This window comes from Aythya ferina (genome assembly GCF_964211825.1).
Source record: "Aythya ferina genome assembly, chromosome: 17".
Classification (NCBI taxonomy): Eukaryota; Metazoa; Chordata; class Aves; order Anseriformes; family Anatidae; genus Aythya; species Aythya ferina.
Genome location: NC_140316.1, coordinates 12,508,323 through 12,532,441, shown reverse-complemented (window position 1 = coordinate 12,532,441; position 24,119 = coordinate 12,508,323). Strand labels below are relative to the sequence as shown.

At 35.9% G+C, this 24,119-nt stretch overlaps 1 protein-coding gene across 1 annotated transcript in view; it reads left to right on the top strand.

Annotated features, from left to right (window-relative positions):
- Nucleotides 1-24,119, top strand: part of DNAH10 (dynein axonemal heavy chain 10) — a gene marked incomplete at its 5' end in the record, with an annotated part of 56,748 nt that overhangs the window by 4,594 nt on the left and 28,035 nt on the right. The window contains 38 exons of the mRNA XM_084539243.1: nucleotides 439-596; nucleotides 1,256-1,486; nucleotides 2,130-2,320; nucleotides 2,789-2,987; nucleotides 3,727-3,921; nucleotides 4,557-4,727; nucleotides 5,180-5,356; nucleotides 5,689-5,862; nucleotides 6,186-6,355; nucleotides 7,074-7,225; nucleotides 7,623-7,787; nucleotides 8,473-8,680; nucleotides 9,577-9,733; nucleotides 10,725-11,198; nucleotides 11,654-11,812; nucleotides 12,211-12,327; nucleotides 12,397-12,499; nucleotides 12,729-12,907; nucleotides 13,579-13,790; nucleotides 14,107-14,263; nucleotides 14,675-14,908; nucleotides 15,008-15,130; nucleotides 15,280-15,513; nucleotides 16,035-16,258; nucleotides 16,744-17,013; nucleotides 17,103-17,286; nucleotides 17,574-17,708; nucleotides 18,293-18,445; nucleotides 19,005-19,193; nucleotides 19,303-19,449; nucleotides 19,853-20,044; nucleotides 20,217-20,335; nucleotides 20,509-20,667; nucleotides 20,981-21,116; nucleotides 21,242-21,364; nucleotides 22,665-22,799; nucleotides 23,104-23,320; nucleotides 23,803-23,922. Coding sequence (XP_084395369.1) covers nucleotides 439-596; nucleotides 1,256-1,486; nucleotides 2,130-2,320; nucleotides 2,789-2,987; nucleotides 3,727-3,921; nucleotides 4,557-4,727; nucleotides 5,180-5,356; nucleotides 5,689-5,862; nucleotides 6,186-6,355; nucleotides 7,074-7,225; nucleotides 7,623-7,787; nucleotides 8,473-8,680; nucleotides 9,577-9,733; nucleotides 10,725-11,198; nucleotides 11,654-11,812; nucleotides 12,211-12,327; nucleotides 12,397-12,499; nucleotides 12,729-12,907; nucleotides 13,579-13,790; nucleotides 14,107-14,263; nucleotides 14,675-14,908; nucleotides 15,008-15,130; nucleotides 15,280-15,513; nucleotides 16,035-16,258; nucleotides 16,744-17,013; nucleotides 17,103-17,286; nucleotides 17,574-17,708; nucleotides 18,293-18,445; nucleotides 19,005-19,193; nucleotides 19,303-19,449; nucleotides 19,853-20,044; nucleotides 20,217-20,335; nucleotides 20,509-20,667; nucleotides 20,981-21,116; nucleotides 21,242-21,364; nucleotides 22,665-22,799; nucleotides 23,104-23,320; nucleotides 23,803-23,922 — 6,843 coding nt within the window. The remainder of the gene's footprint in view (nucleotides 1-438; nucleotides 597-1,255; nucleotides 1,487-2,129; nucleotides 2,321-2,788; nucleotides 2,988-3,726; nucleotides 3,922-4,556; nucleotides 4,728-5,179; nucleotides 5,357-5,688; nucleotides 5,863-6,185; nucleotides 6,356-7,073; nucleotides 7,226-7,622; nucleotides 7,788-8,472; nucleotides 8,681-9,576; nucleotides 9,734-10,724; nucleotides 11,199-11,653; nucleotides 11,813-12,210; nucleotides 12,328-12,396; nucleotides 12,500-12,728; nucleotides 12,908-13,578; nucleotides 13,791-14,106; nucleotides 14,264-14,674; nucleotides 14,909-15,007; nucleotides 15,131-15,279; nucleotides 15,514-16,034; nucleotides 16,259-16,743; nucleotides 17,014-17,102; nucleotides 17,287-17,573; nucleotides 17,709-18,292; nucleotides 18,446-19,004; nucleotides 19,194-19,302; nucleotides 19,450-19,852; nucleotides 20,045-20,216; nucleotides 20,336-20,508; nucleotides 20,668-20,980; nucleotides 21,117-21,241; nucleotides 21,365-22,664; nucleotides 22,800-23,103; nucleotides 23,321-23,802; nucleotides 23,923-24,119) is intronic.

Genomic DNA, 24,119 nt, shown 5'->3' with positions numbered 1-24,119 from the left:
TCCCAATGTTCAGGGGACTCAGGCCATAGCAGGATATAGAAGGCAGAAGACCAAAGCAGAATTGACACGTAGTTTAGCATCATGTCTCTGACAGGGGTTAGTGTCATGCCATTGAGGAGAATGTAATGGTCTTAGTTAACAGAGTGATAATCTTCTTCAGCAAAGCCCTATTCCTAATTTTTAATACTTAGAGGTTGTGTTGAAGCTTGAAAGCTGAGAGCTTTTCAGTTACTTCTAGGAATATATCTTTGTTTTCACTGTATTAACTGTGAAACAACTGGATGCTTTTTGTCATATTCTCAAATAGGCAGAGCAGATGGTATGTTACCTGTACTCAAGTAGCTAGCAAAATGGAAGGTGTAAGCCATTTCAGTGATGTTACCTTAACAGTGCTGGTGGAACAAGACAGTTAATTTCAGATGCCTTTTCTCCCAACAGGAGAGATTAAACTGGACATGCCAACTATAAATCTAAACAGTGATGCAAGTGTTCTTGCCACAGTTCCAGAAGTGGTTGAAGCTCTTGAAAGCTGTGCAATGACCTGGCAAAAATTAATATCCACAGCTCTAGAGGAACAACTGAAAAGGGTTCCACAGGTGATGTTGCCCATAGCACTAAGCTTGTTTTACTCCCAGAGACATTTCTTTATTCCCACAGTAATATCTCTGAATGGTTTGTGCTCTGTTTTAATCAAACTTTGTGTTTCATTTCTGGAAAGCCCGTTTACTAATTGAAGTAAAGTAGAACAAAGGTAGTGAGTACCTGCGTGACTGCAGGAAATGGAATATAAAGCAATTCTCTGCAGATCCTATCCACCTGGGAGACTGTGGAAAACTAAGGCACTTTAGCTAGTTGCATTCTTACTTCTAAAACCAGTGAGATAGACATGAAATATTAAAAATGCAATGCTTTAAAAAAATATAGAGTACTATATTTTCCCTTGAAAAATCATCTCTCCCAAACAAAATGCAATCTAATTGTAAGGTTCTGATTCTGCAAACAGTTACACATGAGTAATACCATTTAACATAATAAGACGTTTCATGTTTACCAAATAAAGTGGGCATATATTTTTGCAAGCATGAAATCTTCAGATCCAACTCAAGGATGTAATCCCCATTTTTTTGTTGAATCACATCTGGGTTTTCTCAGTATACAGCATATTGGAAAAAAAAAAAGAACAAATATAAACCTCGTCATAGGTTTTCATCTTCGAGTAATTTAAAAATTTTATTTTTCTGCACATATCTTGTAGGGCAATGGTCCACTTGCAGAAATTTACTTCTGGCGTGAAAGACACGCTGCTTTATCTGGTCTTACTGAACAGACAAAGCTTCCAGGAGTTGAAAAAGTCTTGGCAATATTACAGGAAGCTGAATCTGAGCGTAGCAAAGATTTACAGGCAGTCTTAAGCGACCTCAGAAAACATCATGTGGAAGCTCTAGATAATGCTAGGTTCCTTTCAACTCTTGAACGCTATTTGAAGGTATGTATCCTTAAGAAAACTGTGGAGTTGTAGCTGTATTTGCTCGAGTTTGGTTTCTTTGTTGGTCTATTATTATTATTATTATTTTACCAGCAATAAAGATACATTGCAGATTTTTTACATTTAGTAATAAAAAAGCTTGTTTATTTTGTCTGAATTGCTGCTGTTCTAATACCTGAAAGCAGAAGCACAGAGCTGTGAACAGCTTGGTTTGTAAATCATAGCTTTGGAAGAATGAGATAGCACAGCTGAATTAAGAAAAACAAAGATTTCTCTTCTCCAATTTTTGAGTTAACTTCTATCACTGGTTAGAGCTGATAGGTCAAGTTTAAGTTCTGTTGAAGATTATTCAAATAAACAGTTGGGCTAAAACCAGTTTTAGGACATCTTTTTCAGAAAGTAGAATACTAATGAGACAGTACCTGACAAGCATTTGGAGCAATAGATGCAAATCTGCACATCCTTAACCATCTGTGTAATTTGGTCACCAGGGTGTTTCCTTGACTGGGTTCTTTATTTACTAATGTCACAGATTTTCTTGACTTCAGCTATCTGTAGAATATTGAATAGAATATTGGTTTATACAATACTTATCTGTATTTACATGAGAACTTATTCAAATTATTTAAAATATATTTAATAGAATTTAACACATGGCACTGGGTTTGATGTTGTCTTGGACACAATTCCTTTGCTGATGAATGCCCTGAGAATGGTATGGGTTATCTCACGGCATTACAACAAGGATGAACGGATGGTACCCCTTATGGAACGAATTGCGTGGGAAATTTCAACACGAGTGTGCAAAGCCGTGGATTTACACACGCTGTTTAAGTAAGTACTGGATTCCTATTTAACTAGGCTGCATTTATTAAAAGCTTTGCTTGTTTTACAGGAAGTGTGATTGATAACACTTGCATTGAATATGTTTCAGTGTTTCTCACTATCTGAAGTTGTATTAGAAGGTCAATTAAAAGCCAATTAATGTTCTAGTTTTCACAAATTATTGAATCAGCCTGAAGAAATAGGTGCTTGTCCTCTTTTCTCTTGAAAGGACATAAATCAATAAACACAATGCAAATACTCTGGTACAAAAGTGGCATAAATATCATAAAAATCAGTCCTGAAATAACTTTTTCAAAATCAATTTCACTGAAAATGAAGACCTTGCAGTTGTAAGTTTTGCCTAGATCTTGTACAACTAGAAGATACTAAACCAGGATAGATTGATCCAGTTGAAATATCATTTTATTATATCTATAATCTTTCCATCTATAGTATCTTAACTCTTTTGATTAATAGAGAAGATAGAACTGCTGCAAAAAAGAAAATAGCAGAAGGAAAAAGTACTCTTGAACAATGGAAGAAATCTTATTTGACTGTTCGTGCCCAAATTGAAATATCAGGAAGAGAGCAACATTGGGAATTTGACCGAAAACGTTTATTTGGAAAAACAGATTATATGGCTTCCATCTGTCAAGATCTGTATGACATTTTGCAGGTACTAATATAGACAGTAATTAAAGAGGACAGTTTGTGATCAGTGTCTTCTTCAGGAGAGGAGATTCTTTTGTATTATAGTTGTTGAAGTGTTAATAGCCTTCATTTATTTATTTATTTGTGTGTGTGTGTTCAACCTTAAGAGAAATGAAATAACTCTTCTCAAGGTACTGGTTGGTGCCATGAGAAAGGTATTGCTGTGTACAGTACTGTTATCAACCTGCAAACTTGTAACAGTTGTTTCACAGGTTTGCAGTTTTCATGTCTTGTTAATTTAATGGTATCATTTCAGATAAAATAATCACTTAAGTATATTGTAATATAAAATTTGACTGTATATAAATCAATGTATCAACTGCAGGATAATATACATGAAAGATAGGTGCTATGTGCAGGTTCCTTTAGGGTAGGGCAACTAGAAATATTAGTTGTCCATCAATGGCCACATGCTATGTAGACTGTGTATGTGAAATCCGTAGTGAAATAAAAAGAAAAGAAGTAATAACTGAATGTTATCTGTTTTGACAAATGTGGTGTTGGGGCTGTATTTTTTTTTTTTTTTTTTTCCCAAAAAGATAGTTCATGTCTTTCATAGGCGTATACAAAATGTAAATCACAGCAAGAATTGATTGTTCTCTGGGCTATAGTTATCTTTAAAGGAAACAATAACAGAAGAATATTAAATAGCAAAGAAAAGCATTAAAAGTAAACCTTTCTGTTATGTTCTTCTGAATTAACAGGTTGTTGAAGAGTTTTACAATATATTTGGTTCTGAACTGAAAGCTGTCACAGGTGATCCAAAACGTATTGATGATCTACTGAGAAGGGTAGATAGACTAACTAGTCCAATGGAAGAACTGACTTTTGACCCTTTTAGCATCAAAAGCACACATGATTGGAAGTTAATTATGGGAGAATTTAGAACAGAAGTTTCAGTAAGTACCATGTACTGTGATTTTTCCCCCTTATTCCTTCCTATATGAAAATCTTTCTAGACTGTCAACATTTTCAATTGAAGAATGAATGATATGCTTTTTAAAAAAAAATATAAATGAGTGAATACATAAATGAAAATGTGAGAAGTTTTACCAAATTTTTAAAGTCAGTATTTTGTGTTCAAGTTCTTTTTGTTTATAGCTTCACTTCATCTTGCAAACCAGTGAAATGTGTTTTATGTTCATTGGCAAAATAACTAGAACATGAGCAGAGGCTACATATTACCTCCCTGTACTCATGTGCTGACATCTCTCAATCATATTCTACAAAGAAATCAAACTTTTTTCTGTATTTACTTCTCCCATTCAGCTAAGAATACCCACAAATGCAAGTTGTTACAATGCCTTCTGTGACTTTTATACCTGCCCAGCAGACACTGGGTTAACACTAATTTCCTGTAGTTTACTGGAAAGCCATCAGTTTACTATTTGGTCTTATAAATTGCTAACAGTAAAGATATGTCTCAACACTATGGAAAAAAAAGATATTTTAATATTGCCTTCCTTTCTTGGTTTTGCAAGATGAACCTCTAAGTGACAGGATTTCTTGGCCTTCTTCCTTTGTCTCTGTCTAGGTTATTGAAGAAGAGGCCAAAAACTTTATTGATGAATCTTTCAAGACCCTTCGATCAGCAGAAGCTGCATTTGACATGCTGTTAAACTTCAGACACATCCGCTCTCGTGAAACCATTAATAAGCAGATGATGATGAAATTCAATGACGTTTTGGACCAATACTGTAAAGAGGTATTTAATTTAGCATTTCTTAGGTAGTATATGGAATTCTTTAGTGAAAATAATAAATCTGTGTATATATCTTTAACACATATGTAGTGTCATTTACGATCCAAAAGACTGACAGACTTTTAAAAAAATAAACATAGTAATTGTTCTCACTTTTTTGGAACCTGTACAAGAAATAGCATGGTTAATTTGCTGAAATTATGTGCACATCTGTGTATTTGTAGCACAGTACAGGAACTGAAAGATGTTTACATGTGCAAGGAGGCTTGAGACACAAAAAGGAAGGTGTTCTGTGTAATGCAGTTAATGCAAACAAAAGATGAATAAAAAAAATGAATTATTTTTATCTTGTTGCTGAAATTAGCTTCAGAGCCTGTGCTGTGTACCAGGTTAGATACTTACCGTGGAAAAACAAGTGGAGAAATGATTCTTAGCAATGTTTTATTCTCTTTTAGGTCGAAAATGTTAAGCAAATCTTTGTTCAGAACCTCAAGGATCCACCTTTATTCAAGAATCACCCTCCAGTGGCTGGAGCAATATATTGGTCCCGATCCCTTTTCTATCGGATCAAACACACTATTATTCGATTTCAAGAAGTAGAGGACTTACTTACTAGTGAACGTGGAAAGGAAGTATGTTGTTTCTTTTGCTGTTTAATAAAGGAAGAATACTTTCCTCATACCTTTCTTCTGGGGAGGTGGAAATGTTCTTAAGTGAGCAAGAATGTCTTTGCACATAGTAAGCAATGTTAGACGTGAAAAGCTTAATGGTACCTTCCCACTGTTTTCTGAAGAAATAGTGTCAGAATAAATGACAGAACTCAAGAACCTGAATTCTTCATCACCTGTATTACAAGGCATTATTTGCCCTCTCATCTGATAAAGATCAGAAACCTTATTAAGACAGGATAGTGGAACATTTCTCGTGATCTTTAAAATGAATTATACAGAATTTTCCTTTCTAGGTAAAGCAAAAGTATCTTAAAGTGGCCAAGAGGATGAAAGAGTATGAAGATCAGAAATATGGTCAGTGGACAGAAGGAACAGAGCAGATGCTCCCATTGTTACTGAGAAAACCTCTGCTGATGGTTGTTACTGGTGAGGCAGCAAACCATATTAATCAAGAGACTTCTGAGCAGGTGAGAGAGGAAAATAACATACCTGATTTCTCTGTGGGAAAGAACTGAAACCTATCTGATGTTTGGTGAGATTTTTCAAAGAATGATGTCTTTAAGAGAAACACTGTTTTTTAATGGAAAATTTTAAAAAGTACTGAGATCAAAATTGAAACTAGAATGCTGAGATTGCTGTCAAATTTTATTGGCATTTCCACAATCTGAATATTAGCTATTCTGTCTGACTTTTACCTACTGTCTTATCAAATGTCTCCAGGAGTTAACTTTTTCCTTGTGTTGTAACAGTCTGGTGTTTCTATGCTTTCTGCTGCTTTCTTGTGTTGTAGACCTCAGTAACAGAGGAGCCTCTCACCACAGAGAAAAGAGTGCAGTTCATAGTGAATTTTCCTCCTAGACTCCAAGAGATTATAACTGAAACAAAGTACATGGAACAACTGGGGTTTCCAGTCCCAGAAATAGCAAGAAATGTGGCATTACAGGAAGACAAATACCTTGGGTAGGGTTATAACAGAATACCTGCTCTCATACAGATTTTCAGCAATGTTTCAAGTGATTTCACTCCAAACCAGAGTGTGCCATGAGTCATCAACTTTTGGAAATATGAGAGTTCGTAGTGACTTCTTTTAAGGGTAAAATTGCTGATGGCCATGGTACACTAGCAGTCTTTCCTCTTTTGCAGTCTGCATCCTTCTCCCTGTAGCACTACGTTTTACAAATGAACACCTCCTCAAAATCTGAAGGAAAAACAAGGAAAGAAAGTACTTTTTTTTGCAATGAATTCTTAATGCCATTTAGATTTCAGTTCACATTTGAACTCACTGCCGCTTTTTTGTACAGCCTTGGATAAGTCACTTTTGCTCAAATTATCACAGGCACTTAGGCACAGAGGTGTGACAATAAGAGACCTAACTAGATTTTAAAATTTACCTGTTGAGTTCATGTATATGATTCAAACTGAGGCTGTCTTAAATACTTCTTCTGGGTTGGGGCAGGAGAGGATGGTCTAGCTACTACTGGAGTCATAGATGATTTTTCTTTTGTTTGTGAGAGGAAGAGAATTGTATTTATGATCAATACATAGTCATTATTTCTGAAAATTTTGATTTATGTGGAAGTTTGAACAGAATGAAGAAAGTGATCTGCCTTGTTCAGAACGGTATTTCCAGAAAATAATGATTTTTATTTTTTGTTGTTATGTTTCTTACACTCATTAGATATACAAATGGATTAAAAAACATGCTGGATCACTATCACAACTTAATGGGAACATTGAGTGAAGCAGAAACCAAACTTCTTGATGACCATATTAAAGAGCTCTGGAGAGTATTCAGATTAGGGCACAGAAGACTCAACTGGAACTCCCTAGGTAATGGAGATACTATTTTAGAATGGCCTTTGCTACTGATTCGCAGTTCAAAAATTCTCTTCAATTCTGCATTCTATTTGATTTGTCAGATTAAAGCTATGCATCCTTAAACAGGATATCTTATTGCCATGGTGTAAGACAGAATAGTATGTTAGACAGGGTCTGATCCAAGTGGGTATTTCTTATGTTTTTATTATATGTAAAACACTGAGTGGAAATGGATATGGACTGTTAGAGCTAGAAGGGAGATAGATGAAGGATTAGGTGATAAAACATCTAATCTATCTTTCTGCAGAGTATCAGTTAATTCTTAAACACATCTGGTTGTTGACAATTTTGATTCATTGGTAAAAGATTTGGTAGAAGAAAGAAAACAAATGATTGTAATTTATTTCAGGTATTGGTGACTTTACAGTCCAATGTACACAAGCCATCAGGAAGTTTGAATCACTCGTCCATCAGATTCATATTAATTCTGGAATCATAAGCGACAAACTTCTGTTGATAGAATCAACAAATCTTTTTAAGTTTCCACTTCCAAAAAATGGTGATGAACTTCCTAGTAAGTCTTCGTATTTTCATTTTGGAGCTCCGTGATGTTTTATTTTGCTCTGTCTGCTACTTTGCATTTTTAGTTGCGAAGATCAATCCTTATAATAGTTACCAGAAGAAGTTACAGCAGTATTGCGTGGTTTAATACAGGAAGCACAAGCAGAACTTCAGTACCCTAAGCTGACAGTGTCAATGAGAGGAACTTAGAGACAAGTATATAAATAGATCATTTGACCTTGCTTTTGATTACTTTCCCCCTAGCTTTCCCTTGGATTCTTCTTCCTTCTTCTATGCAGTAATGTAGTCTTATTGTTGCAATCTGCATGGAGTGTCAGCTCCCATCTGGGCTATCTCAACCACACTCTTCCTCAGAGGGAAATTGCAGTGAGGTGATTGTCTCCCAGACCTCCCTTTCGCTTCCAGTGACAGGGTAGGGGTGATGTACCACATTTCTTCCAATCATTTGTGAGTTTTACAGAGGTTACTTTTGCATCTAATGGTTACTATTAAATAATTGAATCCATATAAAATCAGAGGGCTGAAATATTAATAAATTAGCATTACTTAATGAAGATATTTTTCTAGTGTGCAATATCAATTTCATGTTTACAAATAAAGACCCGCTAATTGTTCCACTACTGAAATCTGTTAGATCTTTTGCAGTTATTAACACTGTTTTTTGTAATCTTTTGCAGATATGAAAGATTTTTTTGTATATGTTAAGGGTGAAAGAGAAAAAGATACAGAACTCATGCTTAGAAATTATACTGCCATTCCAAAATCATTAACAAAAGTAGAAGGACGGGTTGCCAATTCAAAGAGTGGCAAATCTGCAAAATTAGCTTCCTATTATGCATACTGGGAAAACAGGATTTATCAGGTGTTGACAGAGTTAATTTTGAAGTAAGTCAGTTGTTTGCTTTAATGGGTTTTTACTCTTTCATCTTTAGTATTTTCTAGATCTGTTGTTCTAAACTCATGTATACTGATATTCTGTTTGAATACCTGAGTGATTTGCAGTTTGAGACAGACTTACATTTGTACTGTTCTGTTTGTTTGTGCAAAGAATGGAGAATTGATAAAAATGTAGAAAAGAAACCCAAATTCTGAGAAAAAAGATATCGGACATGTTGTTGGCAGAAGAGAGAAATGCACCTTTTCTGCAGTGTATATAGTTCCATATCCCAACTTTATTTTTAAAGTCAGTGCCTTGCTTTAGTAAAGAGTACAATTTTGACAATTTGGAAATTTGAAAATGTCTGGGTGCCAGATGCATCCCTGTAATGCAGAGAACACCAATACAAGAACAAAGGTTTGTTGGATTACGCTTTATCTGGGCCCAAGGAAGTTCCTGTAGCTAGATATTACAATGGCCTTTTAGAGCATCTCTAACAGAGCGCTGCAGGGTTCTAGAAGCTTCCCAGCCATCTCTTCTTCTCATGATCCATGTCTTTGTATTCTAGTCCATGCTCAGCTGACTTCTGTGGGCTTCCCTGGCTGGGCTGTTGCGTAGGAGTTGACCATAGTCTCAGGATCCTTTTGCACCAGTGTATTCCCATTCCGTCCTTCCAATAGCTTCTTTTAGCCAGCCAAGTTTTTGCATTAAATCAGTCCTAGTGGGACAATTTTGCTTAGATACACATCAGTGTTTCCAGCTGAAATAACAGTTAACTGACTTCTGACAGATCTGATTGCATATCTAAGTGCATACCTTATAATTGCAGTCTCTGTTGGACATTCTGTGGAGGGATCAGTACCTGATCATTACTTTCTGTGACATGATTTTTTTCCTCTTGCAGGAATTTGCGAGCTTTTAATGAAGCTGTTCTTGCAAATGTGCCATTGTTCCAAATAGAAGCTGTTTTATCTCCTCCCGAGATAATCTTGCAACCTAATGCCAACAAGATTGACAAAATGATAGCACAATGCATCCAAGACTGTGTTGAGGTCACTAAGGTGATTTTTGATTAAAATTTAATTGTTGCCAGATTTTGCTTGTGATGATTATGAATTAATTGGGCAAGTATTAATGTCAAAGGGAATATTCATATTTCTCTATCTTGAAATCAAAATATCCAGTACATAGTTCTAATTTTACAGACTGTCTTAACTTTGCAACCTGGTAACAAAGGAGGAAAAAAAAAAAAAAAACACAAAAAAAAACAAAACACCATAAAGCTTTATGTACTTTTTACTTAGGCAAAATTATTTGCTGCTCTTCAGCAGTTATACCATTGTAAGGACATCATTTGGTTCTGTAAATCAGCATACATCACAAGGAAATAGTTTTCACTGCAAATGCTTTTTTTAAAATGTATGAATAACCTGATGGGAGTAATAAATACGGGTAGCCTTCTCCACATTACAGCTTTCCACAAAAGTAGCAAAGAAACAGTTCAGAAAATGTTAGGAGAAGGACATCTAGGACAGCAGGTTAGCAGTAGATGGAATATGTAGCTTGTTGACAAAGATGTAGCAATATTTTCTTTATTTCATACCATAAGTATGATCATATTGAACTTCCAGAAAAGAAGCCAAATATTGTGGCAGTAGTCCTGCCCTCTGATGATGAAGAAATGATTCCAGATATCACATGAAACGAATACATTTAGATCAAGTGTGCTTTCTATACTCAGATTTGCTGTTCTGTTCTACTGCTGCATCCAGCCTTTCTAATGTAATACCTCTTTTCCTGTGCCATGCTATATTGCAACTCAGTGGAGATTTTAAAACAGACTGAATAATGCATGGGAAGATTTTGTTAGGATGAAATTAACTCTTCTCTCAAGTGTTTGTGAAAACATAATTTCTTCTCATGCTGTCAGAAAAACAATTGATTTGAGAAATCATTCACTTCCTACATAGTCTCCTAAATAATAATGAATTATTTGAATAATATTACTCTCTGAAAAGTTATTATTTTTCAACCCTGTCTTGAAAATTCTAGCATTTTGTGCGCTGGATGCATGGCACATGTATTGAATGCCCTCCTCAGCATGTCGAAGATGAAGTTATCACTTTCAGCTTTTACAGTGACATCTCCCAGAATCCTCTGATAATTGAGCAGGCTGCTCTCATCACTCAGAATGTCCACAAACTCCTGGCTTCTCTCAGCAACTATTTGAACCAGTGGAAGAGGTATCACCTTTTGTGGGAATTAAACAAAGACATAACTATACAGAAGTTTGCTGCAAAAAAGCCTGCTTGTGTCACCTTTGATGAAAAGTTGCAGTTCTATATGAAGATAACTCAAGAAGTGACTCAACAGCCCTTGATTAAAGATGAGCAATTTATCAGGCTTCACATGGGTCCTTTAGTTTACATGGTGAAGGAGAATGCTAGAGACTGGATGATTTCACTTGGAAAGCTGCTTAATGAGTCTGCAAGACAGGAACTCTTCAGTCTTCAGGAAGAGATTGAGGTAGGTGTTCTCAGTTCTTCTTGTCCTATGCAGCTAGTACAGAGTAGCATGTGACCATTTGAACTACTCTCTGAATTGGTTGAAACTGTCTGGTGTACTCTGGTGTGCCATACATAAAGAGGTGAGCCATCAATCAGTGTAGCTGGTAAACAAGAGAAAACAGTCACACACAAAAAAATAGGACTTTCTCACTCCTGTGCTTGTGAAGGGTCCAACTTAGTAAGTCTGAAGTTCCCTTTAAAACACTGCTTATAACTATTTTTTGTAGTAAAAACATCCCTACTGTAGTGGTGTTTACTTTGTGTTGATTTGTTGTTGTTGTTATCTTTATCCCATAGACTATCAATGTAAATGAATCAGCACATTATTTACTTGTGTTTTGTATTTCACTAATAATTATATTTTTGGCTAATTGCTTTCCTGGTGTTGCCTCTGGAAATTATTTATTTTTACAGAAACTATCACAGAATCTTCAGATACCACCTGATTCCCTGGAAGAGCTCAAAATTGTCCTCGGTACAATTGCAGAGATCAGAGGCATGTCACTCAAGGTGGAAATGAAATACTTAGACATCTGGGAGAGATACCGAACTCTTGCAATGTACAGTATTCCAGTAAGTGAATGTTATGCCTTGTCTCATAAAACAATTTGCATTGGAGCTTGGGGCACAAATGCTTCACATGTGAATGAATAAATGTTTTCTTATTAAGACATTTCACACAATCACTGTACTGCTGAGGTGAGAAGGGAGATTGTCTAGTCCAACCTCCCTTCTCAAAGCAGTATCTCCACTTTAAATGGACATATTGCATGTGTTTAAATCTGATTCATAGAATCATCTAGGTTGGAAAAGATCTTCCAAATATCCAATCTAAACCTCCTCCAGTGCAACCTGAGACTGATTCAGGTAACTTCAAACTGTTTTCATGTTTTACACATTTACAGTGTGAGTACATCTTTATTTTCTTGTGACTAGTTATTGCTTGTGAGAGATTGCTTGTTTTGTTTTAGATAGCTGAAGAAGAGCAAGAGATGGCAGACAAGATTAAGGAAAAGTGGGAGGCTCTCTTCTTTGAAGCATCAGAAGTTGATCACAACCTTGGAGGCATAAAAAAGAAATTCACAGAGGTAATATTTGTAATTAATATAAGAAAACAGAAATGGAAAAGAAAACAACTTAAACACTGTTCTCTTTAGATGACACAGCAACAGATTGAGGAGTACAGTAAGGAGATAGCAGATTTCTTCCATAAATTCATGGCTGAAGGGCCTGGTGCTGTTGGGGAAAATCTTGATAAAGGTAAATGGATTAATATGTGTAAAGTGATGCCTTTTTTACAAAACTAGTCTTTAGAAAATTCTTCAAAGGTTAAATAAAACAAGCAAATTATGATTTCCTTATTGACATAAAAACTGTTCAAATGGAAATGTGACATTTTTGCTACTATAATTTCTACAGAAATGCCATCTTACTTATTCACTATGATTGATGGGACTGTTTATCTAGAAAATTTTCTCTCCTTTCCCAGGATTGGAACTCCTGGCCATTTTTGAAAAAGAAGTGGAGAAACTGGAAAAAGTTCAAAAGGAACTGGGCAGTGTTGAGAGACTTTTTGACTTGCCAGCCACAGTGTACCCTGACTTAATGAAAGCACAGAATGATATGAAAGGTCTAAAGCAGATCTATGAAATTTATGAATTACAAAAAGTAAGTGTATGCATACATACACGTGTATTCAAAGCACATACCACACATAAAGTTGGAAGGTAGAAGCTGCTTTAGTTACTATCAACCCTGTATCTGAGCCTTTGCATGAAATAAACTGTGACCTGTAAATGACTGTCACCATGAAATGAGTTTAATGTTAGCAGAGAAACAAAACAACGTCTCTGGAGTGAACCAAACACATGCTCTTATCAGATAGGACCCCAGTCCCCCAGAAATTATTGGGTGGCCTTATAATGCACAAGTCTCATGATTATAGCAGTTGAACTACATTTAGCTATAGTATGTGTACAGGTGACAATGTGGTTCTCGGGCTTTAATTGATCTTATCTATTTTTAATATATATATATATATATATTTAAATTAAAATGCCTTGATAGCAACAGCCAGATCAATCACCTGTAAAGTATGCTCTTACAGATTATTTTCCCGTTGTCTGTATTTTTTTTTATTTCTTTGTTATATAACTGCTTGTGTTTTGTTATGAATCTGTCTTGAATGTGAACCTGTCTCTTCCTCTGTTTGTAAAATGTTAATACAATTATATGTACATATCGACTGTGGTCTCTAGATCCTACTATACTGATTTTTTTTTGGGGGGTCAGAAATAAAAAGAAATATCATTTTTTCTTTCTGGTGACCTTGTTCCCAGGCGGCTAAAGAGGAGTGGTCTCGGACACTCTGGATAAACCTCAATGTCCAGTTTCTTCAGGAAGGAATCGAAGGATTTCTTAAAGCCTTTCGAAAGCTGCCCAAAGCAGTCCGCAGTATGCCAGTGGCCTTTCACTTGGAAACAAAAATGAAGGCATTTAGAGACTCCATTCCTTTATTGCTTGATTTGAAAAATGAAGCTTTAAGAGAAAGGTTTGATTTGATTTATTAAAAAAAAAAATATATATATATATATATGGGAAGATTTTATTTGTTTTGTTAGAACTTTCAATTTTAGTTACAGAGGCCATGCTGTGTCCTGCAGCTTGAAACTTCACTTTCTGCTTAATGAACTGATGTAATAGCATATACCGTGATTACAGTGACTTAAGTACTTTGTGTATTTAAAATACTAGTTCTTTAAACAATGAGAAACATGGTTTCATTATTATATATAAAATTACAATTCTTTTCATTTTTACTGTATTGTGATGGTTGGTATAGTTGTTGTTGTGTCAATTTAAAACAGGCATTGGCAAGACCTTATGGAGAGAACAGGCACAAGATTTGAAATGACAACAGAAGCATTCACTTTGGAGAATATGTTTGCTATGGAACTTCACAAACACTCAGATATTATCAACGAAATAGTTGGAACAGCTGTTAAGGAACTTAGCATTGAGAAGGTAATTTAAAAATTGTAATAAAACTAAAAAGAGATGACAATAGTTTGTTTTATGTGAGATCTCTATTGGAATGGCAGAAAGTTCTGCCATCTTCAGGGAGCTGCTGTGAAGTAACTAATAGATCAATAGCTCTGTTAATAAGCTACAACATGGCACAGAGTCTTAGTTGTCTTGACTTCCGCAGCAGTATATTGGATTTCTGCTATTACATTAAGCAAGTCTAGTTTATGAAAAAGGATCTGAAATGGAATTTATTCCATTTTCATCACAGTGTTGTGAAATAGACCTCCTTATAAACCAGAGGTGAAAATCTGTGCAAAAAACTTTTCTGAATTAATTGATTTTAAGTTAAGATTATAATTCCCTAGTTTTTGAAGACTGAAATATGCATCTTTTTATGCTCACATGCAGGGTGTGAAGGACATAGCAGAAACATGGGAACAAATGAAATTTACTGTACAGATATACTTCAAAGGCACTGAGAAGAGAGGATTTATTCTGGGATCTGTAGATGAAATTCTAGAGGTTCTTGATGATAACAATGTCAATCTTCAGAGTATCTTGGGCAGTCGTTTTGTGGGTCCTTTCCTTGCAACTGCTCACCACTGGGAAAAAACACTGTCATTGATTGGTGAAGTAATTGAGGTAAGGAGGAAAGTGCTGGACTAAATAATTAATGCTTATTTATAATCAGGGTTTTCTATTGTATTTTTTTTGTCTTTGATGGCAACATTTGACTCTTAGATCTGGATGGTGGTTCAGAGAAAATGGATGTATCTGGAGAGCATCTTTATTGGTGGAGATATAAGATCACAGCTTCCAGAGGAAGCCAAAGTATTTGACAGCGTAGACAGGATGTTTAAAGAGGCAAGTAACTGACTTGACTTGTGATCAGCACAGTTATTTAATGTGTTTTGTTTTTTGTTTTTGCTGTGTGTTTTGTCATTAGCTAAATATACTTTAGTACAATCTATTGCTGTTCGGTATTTTCTAGTTTTTCTTTTCTTCCCATTTAGATAATAGATGAAACTGTAAAAGAACCAACGATAAAAAAAGCCTGTGAAGCCCCAAATCGTCTATCAGACCTCCATCATATAAATGATGTGCTGGAGAAATGTCAGAAAAGCTTGAATGATTATTTGGATTCTAAGCGAAATGCCTTCCCAAGATTTTTCTTTATATCTGATGAGGAGTTGCTTAGTATCCTTGGCAGTGGTAACCCACTTTGTGTCCAGGAACACATGATAAAGGTACAGTGTCTGGTTTTCCAAAGTGCCCTGTGCTTTTAGGTGCTTTTAAAAGTTGAACAGACTATACTGTACATGCTCTTAAGGGTGCACTAATATTTCTCGCATACAAAGAATATCCTGGCAGCTTCTTGAAGAAACTTCTGAATAAATAAATCAAATCTGATCAATGGTCTCTCCTGGCTCTCATACTGGACAGTAGTGGTTATGGTAGAGAAGATTCAAGACACACCAGAATGATCAATCATTAAAGAACCTTCTTGTCGCTCCCGATAGGTCTTTATTTCCTAGAAAAAAAAGGAAAAAAAAAAAGAATGTAATTTGAGGCAAATCATTTGCTTGTTTACGGTGCGGTTGGGCTGCTGAGCTATACATCAGCATTTATATTTGATTACTTAGAGCCAGATCCATTTTTGCTTTAGAGTCCATGGAAATTTCCTTTCAACATTAAATGGGGGCTAGATATACTTAAATCTCCAAAGCTTGGTTTCTCAAATGCCAGTGAGTTTCTTTGTTGATTTCAGATGTATGATAACATAGCTTCCCTGAGGTTTCAGGATGATGATAATGATAAGAAAATCGCAACAGCCATGATTTCAGCTGAGGGGGAGGTGATGGAGTTCCGACAGGCTGTAGCTGCAGAAGGCAGAGTGGAGAATTGGATGACAGCAGTGCTAAAAGAAATGAGACGAACAAACAGACTCCTTACTAAGGAAGCTATTTTTCGATACTGTGAAGACAGAAGCAGGTGAAATGATCAGTATCAAGATAATACAAATACCTTATATGTTATTACAAGCCTGTAGCGATATAGGAAATGAGAAACTTAATTTTTAAATTTTTGCACAGTTTAACCTGTATTTCTGTAAGTGGAGGGGATATGCATGTATATCCGGCATTTTAACTGACCAGAAAAAATTGTGTTATCTATTGTATGCTATTTCCTGAGCCTTGAATTTTCATTTTTAGTGATGTGTGTAGTGTGTTTTTCTCATTATGGATTCTACTTGGCAATTGTTACGTAAGGAATAGGTAGTTTTTCTCTGAGAGTATTTCTTAGGCTTTAGAAATAAACCATCACACCTTGATGGAATTCTATACATCTTTATAAACCTTTGTCCATGTTGTAGCTGTTGCAGAAATAGGAGGAGCTTCTTTTTCTTTTTTTTGTTCTGATGAGTTACTTAAAATAAACAGTAACTCAGACTCCCAAACTATATCTATTTCCCACAGAGTTGATTGGATGTTACTCTACCAAGGCATGATGGTGCTGGCTGCTAATCAGGTGTGGTGGACGTGGGAGGTGGAGGATGTCTTTCGGAAAGTGAAGAAGGGAGAAAAACAGGCAATGAAACTGTATGCTAAAAAAATGCACCAGCAAATTGATGACCTGGTTACTCGCATTGCAGTGCCTTTGAGCAAAAATGACAGGAAAAAATACAACACTGTTCTCATTATTGATGTTCATGCCAGAGACATTGTCGATACATTTGTAAGAGACAGGTAAACTCCCCAACCTCTTGAGAAAATACCATATCCACAAATTGTATTTCCATCCTTTTATCTCATATAAGCACATTTCTCTTGTGTAGCATTCTGCATGCTCAGGAGTTTGAATGGGAAAGCCAGCTGCGTTTTTACTGGGACCGAGAGCCAGATGAACTGAATGTGCGGCAGTGCACAGGCACATTTTCATATGGTTATGAGTATATGGGTTTGAACGGACGTCTTGTGATCACCCCGCTTACGGATCGTATTTACCTTACACTCACACAGGTATATATTAAAGTACATTTTTGCTAACACACATTTAAAAAATATACTTCCATGCAACTGTTTAACTGGCAACTAAGAGATAAAGTTGAAAAAAAACAACCACAACATTTTGAACACAAATTTATCTGAACTAGGTGGCAATAGCCTTTTCAACTGATTTCCTCAAAGATAATATAGAATGCATTCACAGATAAGATTTAAAGCTTTTTGCACCCACAGATTTGTTCATGATTTTGCTACCAGCTTAATACAAATGCTTTTCTTTGCTTTTTGCTCTGTCTTCAAAGGCTTTATCAATGTTTTTGGGAGGAGCACCAGCAGGGCCAGCCGGTACAGGAAAAACAGAAACAACCAAGGATCTGGCCAAAGCACTGGGCTTGCTATGTGTAGTGACGAACTGTGGAGAAGGCATGGATTTCAAAGTAAGCATTTAAGATCTGTATTCTCTGATAGCAGTTACTGTTCATTTTCAGTGCCCAGGGTAAGGGCATAATTTCAACTTTTGAATAAGAGTAGTTGGATCTCCTGAAGGTGTCAGATCTGTTGTCATTAATGCCTTTTGCCAGGCCAAAAACAAGTGAGTATATTTAATAATTTGATATTATTGGAATTCAGGTTGTAAAATACCATAGACTGCATTATTTAGACTTGTGTAGTCATGGCATGATCAAGGATTAACCATTCCTCCCATAGAGGTACTGTACCGACTGATAATGAAGTATAGTGAAAAAAATGTCTATTTTGAATAAATTCTCAAAGGAATTTCAGGATTCAATCTATGCTTTAGGCAGGGAAACAATGACTAGGTGATGTGTACCTGAGCTCATCATGGGCTATCTGCACTTGACAAATATTTATTGAAAGACCTTATGACAGATTGCTAGTTCCTGCATATATGGATATCCAGAGGCTTTTCCTGGTCATTAAGACTTTTAACATACTTTAAAGTTTGCTGTTTTTTTTTATGTACTTATTGCTGAGATATTTTTCTGCTTGTTTTTGTTAGGCAGTTGGTAAAATCTTCTCTGGTCTTGCCCAGTGTGGAGCATGGGGATGCTTTGATGAATTCAATCGTATCGATGCTTCTGTGCTTTCAGTCATTTCTTCTCAGATTCAGACTATTCGAAATGCTTTAATGAATCAGTTGAAAACATTTCAGGTAAAGATTAAAAAGGAAGAGCAATTGTGAAGGCTAATCTTGTGCATGAAGCCAAGATTCAGGTCTAGACACCATCATTAGATCAAAGGGCTGTTTCTTTGGAAATTACTTTGTGCTGAACATTTCAAATTCCTTAATATGTACTCTTACATACTTTCAGAGATATTAAATCTTTCCTTATTTCCTAATCCTTTCCTAGCTTTTCCCTTTGTGAAGTGGGATAAGAGTAATATAAATAGGATAACAGTAACTAAGTGGGATAATAATATAGTAGTAGTTATGGAGAGGATTAACTTAACTTGATGCTTAATTTAATGATGTTTATTGGAATTCAAAACCCTTAGACAAAAAATTCTATTGAAAAATTTGAAATGTCTTGATGTTTATGTCCAGGATGCAAATAATGAGTTGAATGTACCTACATGACTATCTAAAACTGAATTTTTAATATGTTGTGCTTACTGGGTACCCCAATATTTCTGTTTTTCTCTTTTATCAAATGATACTATTTATTTCAGCTCCAAATGCACATTGTTCTGAAGTTTTCTTACACTTTCAGTTTGAAGGACAAGAAATTAACCTTGATAGCCGAATGGGCATTTTTATTACGATGAATCCTGGTTATGCTGGCCGAACTGAGCTCCCTGAGTCTGTAAAAGCTTTGTTCAGGCCTGTGGTTGTTATTGTACCAGATCTTCAGCAGATCTGTGAAATCATGCTCTTTTCTGAAGGATTCCTTACAGCAAAGGTAAGAAAATTGTATTGCTATCCATACCCACATATACACCCATGTATGTGTGGTCAGTGTTTGGTCATGACTTACATATTTGTGATTATCTAACTTAACTCTTAAACAGATCCTTGCCAAAAAGATGACAGTGCTATACAAGCTGGCAAAAGAACAACTTTCTAAACAACATCATTATGATTTTGGACTGCGAGCTCTTAAGTCAGTGTTGGTGATGGCTGGAGAACTGAAAAGAGGATCAGCAGACCTCAGTGAGGTAGACTTGCCACTTAGTTACCCTCAGCAGATCATCTTTTTCATTAGGAATAGGATGTGTTGACACATCTGCTGTTTGTCCGCTTTGGAAATAGGAACACTGATGTTATTTTTCTCTGTATTTTCTTACTGAGTTTCATCATGCCTTCTGCCAGCAAATTAGTATCAGAACTCAAAGTAGGAAAACCTATAAAAAAATAAGGTGCTTTACTTCCTGGTATATATTTCATATGCAGTTTTGATGTTAAATCTAGGATGCAAATAGCCTCTGGGTGAATTAATTTGCTTTCTCAAAGCTGTACTAAAGTAATCAGGCAATGGTTTTTAGAGGTGTTTGAAAGTGCTACATATTAAATAATTGGTTAGCTATTTGGTAGAGATTGATTCTGCTATATTTTGTTTAGGAGGTTGTACTGATGAGAGCTCTACGAGATATGAACCTTCCCAAATTTGTGTTTGAAGATGTACCTCTCTTCCTTGGACTAATATCTGACCTATTTCCTGGTCTGGATTGCCCTCGAGTCCGCTACCCTAACTTTAATGATGCTGTAGAACAAGTGCTGGAAGAAGGAGGTTATGTTGTTTTACCAGTCCAGGTATAAAAAAATGTTAATTGCCTGACTTTTTGTTGTAAACATTAGGCTGGGTGTGCATTGCTGCACTCTGGAGTGGTTCCAGGAAAGCTAAGCAGATATAGACCAGCTGCTGATCTTGTCCATAGAAGATTTATGGACAGCAGTCTATTGAATTAATATGTTTTTTTTTTAGGTGGATAAAGTTGTTCAGATGTATGAGACAATGTTAACTCGGCACACTACAATGGTAGTTGGACCTACTGGAGGTGGCAAATCAGTTGTCATTAACACTTTGTGCCAGGCCCAAACCAAGTGAGTATATTTGATAATTTGATACATGGAATTCAGGTTGTAAAACAGCATAGACTGCATTATTCAAACTTGCGTAGTCAAGACAGGATCAATAGTTAACTGTAATATTTGCTTGGGTTAACATGAAATGGTATTGTGTCATCTTAAAATTGGTTTTCTTGTTGCGTTTCTAGGCTGGGATTATTGACAAAACTTTACACACTGAACCCTAAAGCTATGAGTGTGATTGAGCTGTATGGGATCCTTGACCCTACCACACGAGACTGGACAGATGGAGTACTGTCAAATATTTTTCGGGATATCAACAGGCCTACAGATAAGAAAGAGCGAAGGTAGACTGCTAGAATTCGTTGTGATGATTTTTAGATACTAAGTTTTGTGTCAATATTTTATTTTTATATAAAACAAAATATACTGTGCACGTTCAGAAACAAATGCAAAATAAAGTGTCTAGGGGGTCTTTCTGTCTCTTGTGAATTTCAACCCTCAGTGAGATGGAGAGAAACCCTGCAGTTATCAAAGATGCATGGGAGGCTTCAAAGCACTTGGATTGACATCGGTATCTTTCATGGCAACTCTGTATTGTGAAACATGTAAGTGAAATCAGAGATTAGTCACTGTATTCCTTGGATCCTGTATCCACAGATACATTCTGTTTGATGGAGATGTAGATGCTCTCTGGGTTGAAAACATGAATTCTGTCATGGATGACAACAAGCTACTGACGCTGGCAAATGGGGAGCGGATTAGACTTCAGTCACACTGTGCTCTGTTGTTTGAGGTGGGTAATGAATATACCATTCAATACATGGGAAGGGTTAGATACAGCTAGGTCTACAAAGCCTGAAAAGCAGTTACTCTGGCTATTCTTTAAGTGTATAGTTATTTAGTATGTTCGTTTTATAGGTTGGTGACCTGCAGTATGCATCTCCTGCCACAGTATCCCGCTGCGGAATGGTTTTTGTAGATCCTAAAAATCTGAAATATAAGCCTTACTGGCAGAAGTGGATACAAAAAAGAGAAAATGAGGTGGGAATTTCTGAACTTGGTCATAGACTATTTATTAAATACTGAACTGTAGGCAGATGTTAAAAAAAAAAAAACACATCACCTTTGTAAAGTCAGTCTGATTTTCTGAATTGCTTTACAGTTCACTTGTCATTAAGGTCTTTGTAACTGAGTTTCATTAAGTGTGTAAGTTGGCCTTCAGTCCTTGTTCATGGAAAGATGCTCTATTAGGATGGGAACCAGTGAGAGAGGGCCTGATTTCTAGAGGCAGAAAAAACAACTCACATTAAAGAATATTGAGTCTATGGCCCTTTTAAATGCACATTGATAGTTTCTTTGCAGTTTTATGTTATACTATGACAAAAATAAAATACAACATACTAATGTAGAACAGTTTATTTGAAGAGAGAGCCTGTGTTCTATATTAAGTTTAATTATAAGCCCAAGTACCCATCTTCTCCTTCATTCCTAAACTGATTTCCTAATGCATGTTAATTTATTTGAATATTTTAGTAAAAGTTACCGGGTTAATTAATGATCTTTCATCTTTGTGTGGTATTACCTGCTTTTCATGTAAATGAAATTTTAATTTTAATATTAAGTGCTCAATTTTTCTCTGTGTGAACTATTGTGTTTTATAGAATAAGTATCTTTTGTGCAAACAAATATGATTCCAAGTGTTACATTCTTTCCAAATGTCCACACTTAACTGACGCATCAAGGTCAGGAGAGTAGTTGCCTTACACTCTCTCCCTAGTCAGTGCAGTAAGACAGGCACTTCCAGAGCGTTGTTAAGATCTTAGCAAGGACGAATTCCATGTTCTGTACCTGTCTTTCTCCATTATGTAGGGGGTAACCTAATGCAAATACGATCCAAATGTACAAATCTCAGCTAAGTACAATCTGGGACAACAAATCCAATCGCTAGGCCTGTGGCAGAGGGCTAAACAGAGTTCCCAGAATTTCTAACTTGTAGTTGCTTCTGAGCAGAGAAGAAACAATAAAGCAGTTTACATGATCTCCAAAGAGTTAAGTGAGATTGCTTAGGTCCTTATTTCTTACATTTAGATTAAAAACTCAAGTCCACAGGGAACTCAAGTAAGACAACTTAGTTGCTATCATCGGATGAATCCAGATCCTCACCTGATGAAAACCCAGTCCATACAACAATGTCAAATTTCTTCATGTGACTGTACCCTGTCATTGGTAGAAGTGATTCCTACAAGAGCAATTGTATTTTGTTAGCCACATGTTGATGGAAAGCTTTGCTTTCACAAATCAGCTTTCAATGGGATGAATTCTTGTCCTTTTCTTCCTTCAGCAAGAGAGAATTGAATTGAATCGTCTCTTTGAAAAATATGTGCCCTGCCTTATTGATATGATTACGGAGGGAATTGTGGATGGCAAACAAGGAGAAAGGCTGAAGACCATTGTTCCTCAAACAGATTTAAATATGGTGAGGAATAGAAAGTAAAGGTTGAAAAATCTTATCTTAAAAGTGAAACTGAATAATGAAGAGACTAAAACCTCCCAAGGAAATCACAAGAGTAGACTTCACACTTGAAATGTCAGTTTGCTAACAAGAGACAACAGAAAGAGTCAGTTCTTAACAATGCTCTTCTGTCATTAAAACTTATATCAGTAGATATACCTGTAAGAAGAAAAGATCAGTAAACACTCAGGCATCTAAAAACATATTAAGAGTTCTTATGTATCTAAATGGTGATTCTATTTATAGTTTTGTCTTGTTTTTTCAACAGGTGGTGCAGTTGACTGTGATGCTGGAAGCTTTAATTGTGGTACAACCTGATGATCTTGATGTTCTGGAGTGCTTCTTCTTGGAAGCTTTATATTCCTCCTTAGGTGCTGCTCTTCGTGATACTGGAAGAATTAAATTTGATGAATATGTTAAACATATTTCCTGTATGTCAACTGTTCATGATGACAACATCCTTGCTAAGCCAGGGGAGTTGCCAGGTAGGATTTTTTTCATAATTTACTCTGAATCCCTTTGATTATGTTAGAAAAGTCTTAGTTTCCGTAAAGGTACAACACTGTTCTTCCTTCCAGCTAGCTATCCTGGCTGCAAAATATGTTTGATGTTCTCTGACTATCAGTAAAAATCCCTTATAGTTCCTAATGCTAGATGACTCTTAGCAACTGGTTTATCCTCACAGAACAGTACTTTTCTATGCCAACCTGAAAAGATAAACAGTGAAAGGAAAAACAGAAAGGGAAAGGAAAAACAGTGGAAGGATGCTAATAAGCAATAATATGATCCAAGTACAGGACTAGGAGAATTTTATTTAATGTCTTACTGGGTTAAATGATAAGTAAATGGAACAGTGTTGCACTGCATGGTCCAGAAATCTTACCCTTCATTTTCATTTCAGTCAGGTTATTTTCTTATGAAATATTTCAATGTCCTAGAAAACTTCCACCTCTTTAATGGTTTGCAGGTCAGCTGCCAACTTTGTATGACTTTCATTTTGATGGTATTCAAAAAAAGTGGGTACCTTGGATGAAACTTGTTCCTGAATATATTCATAATCCTCAAAAGAAATTTCTTGACATTCTAGGTAAGTATAAGATAAAATATAGTGATGTTATATTTTTAATTTATAATGTGTGGCCACTGAGTGGGTGGCACTTAACATGAGACCTCCTCTTTCTGTGCTGAAGGTCATCTGCTCATGTTCAGTTTCTGGTGATGGCAGAAATCAATTTCTTTAATGTTCTTGTCACCGTTTAATAGGGATAGAGTTGATATATACAG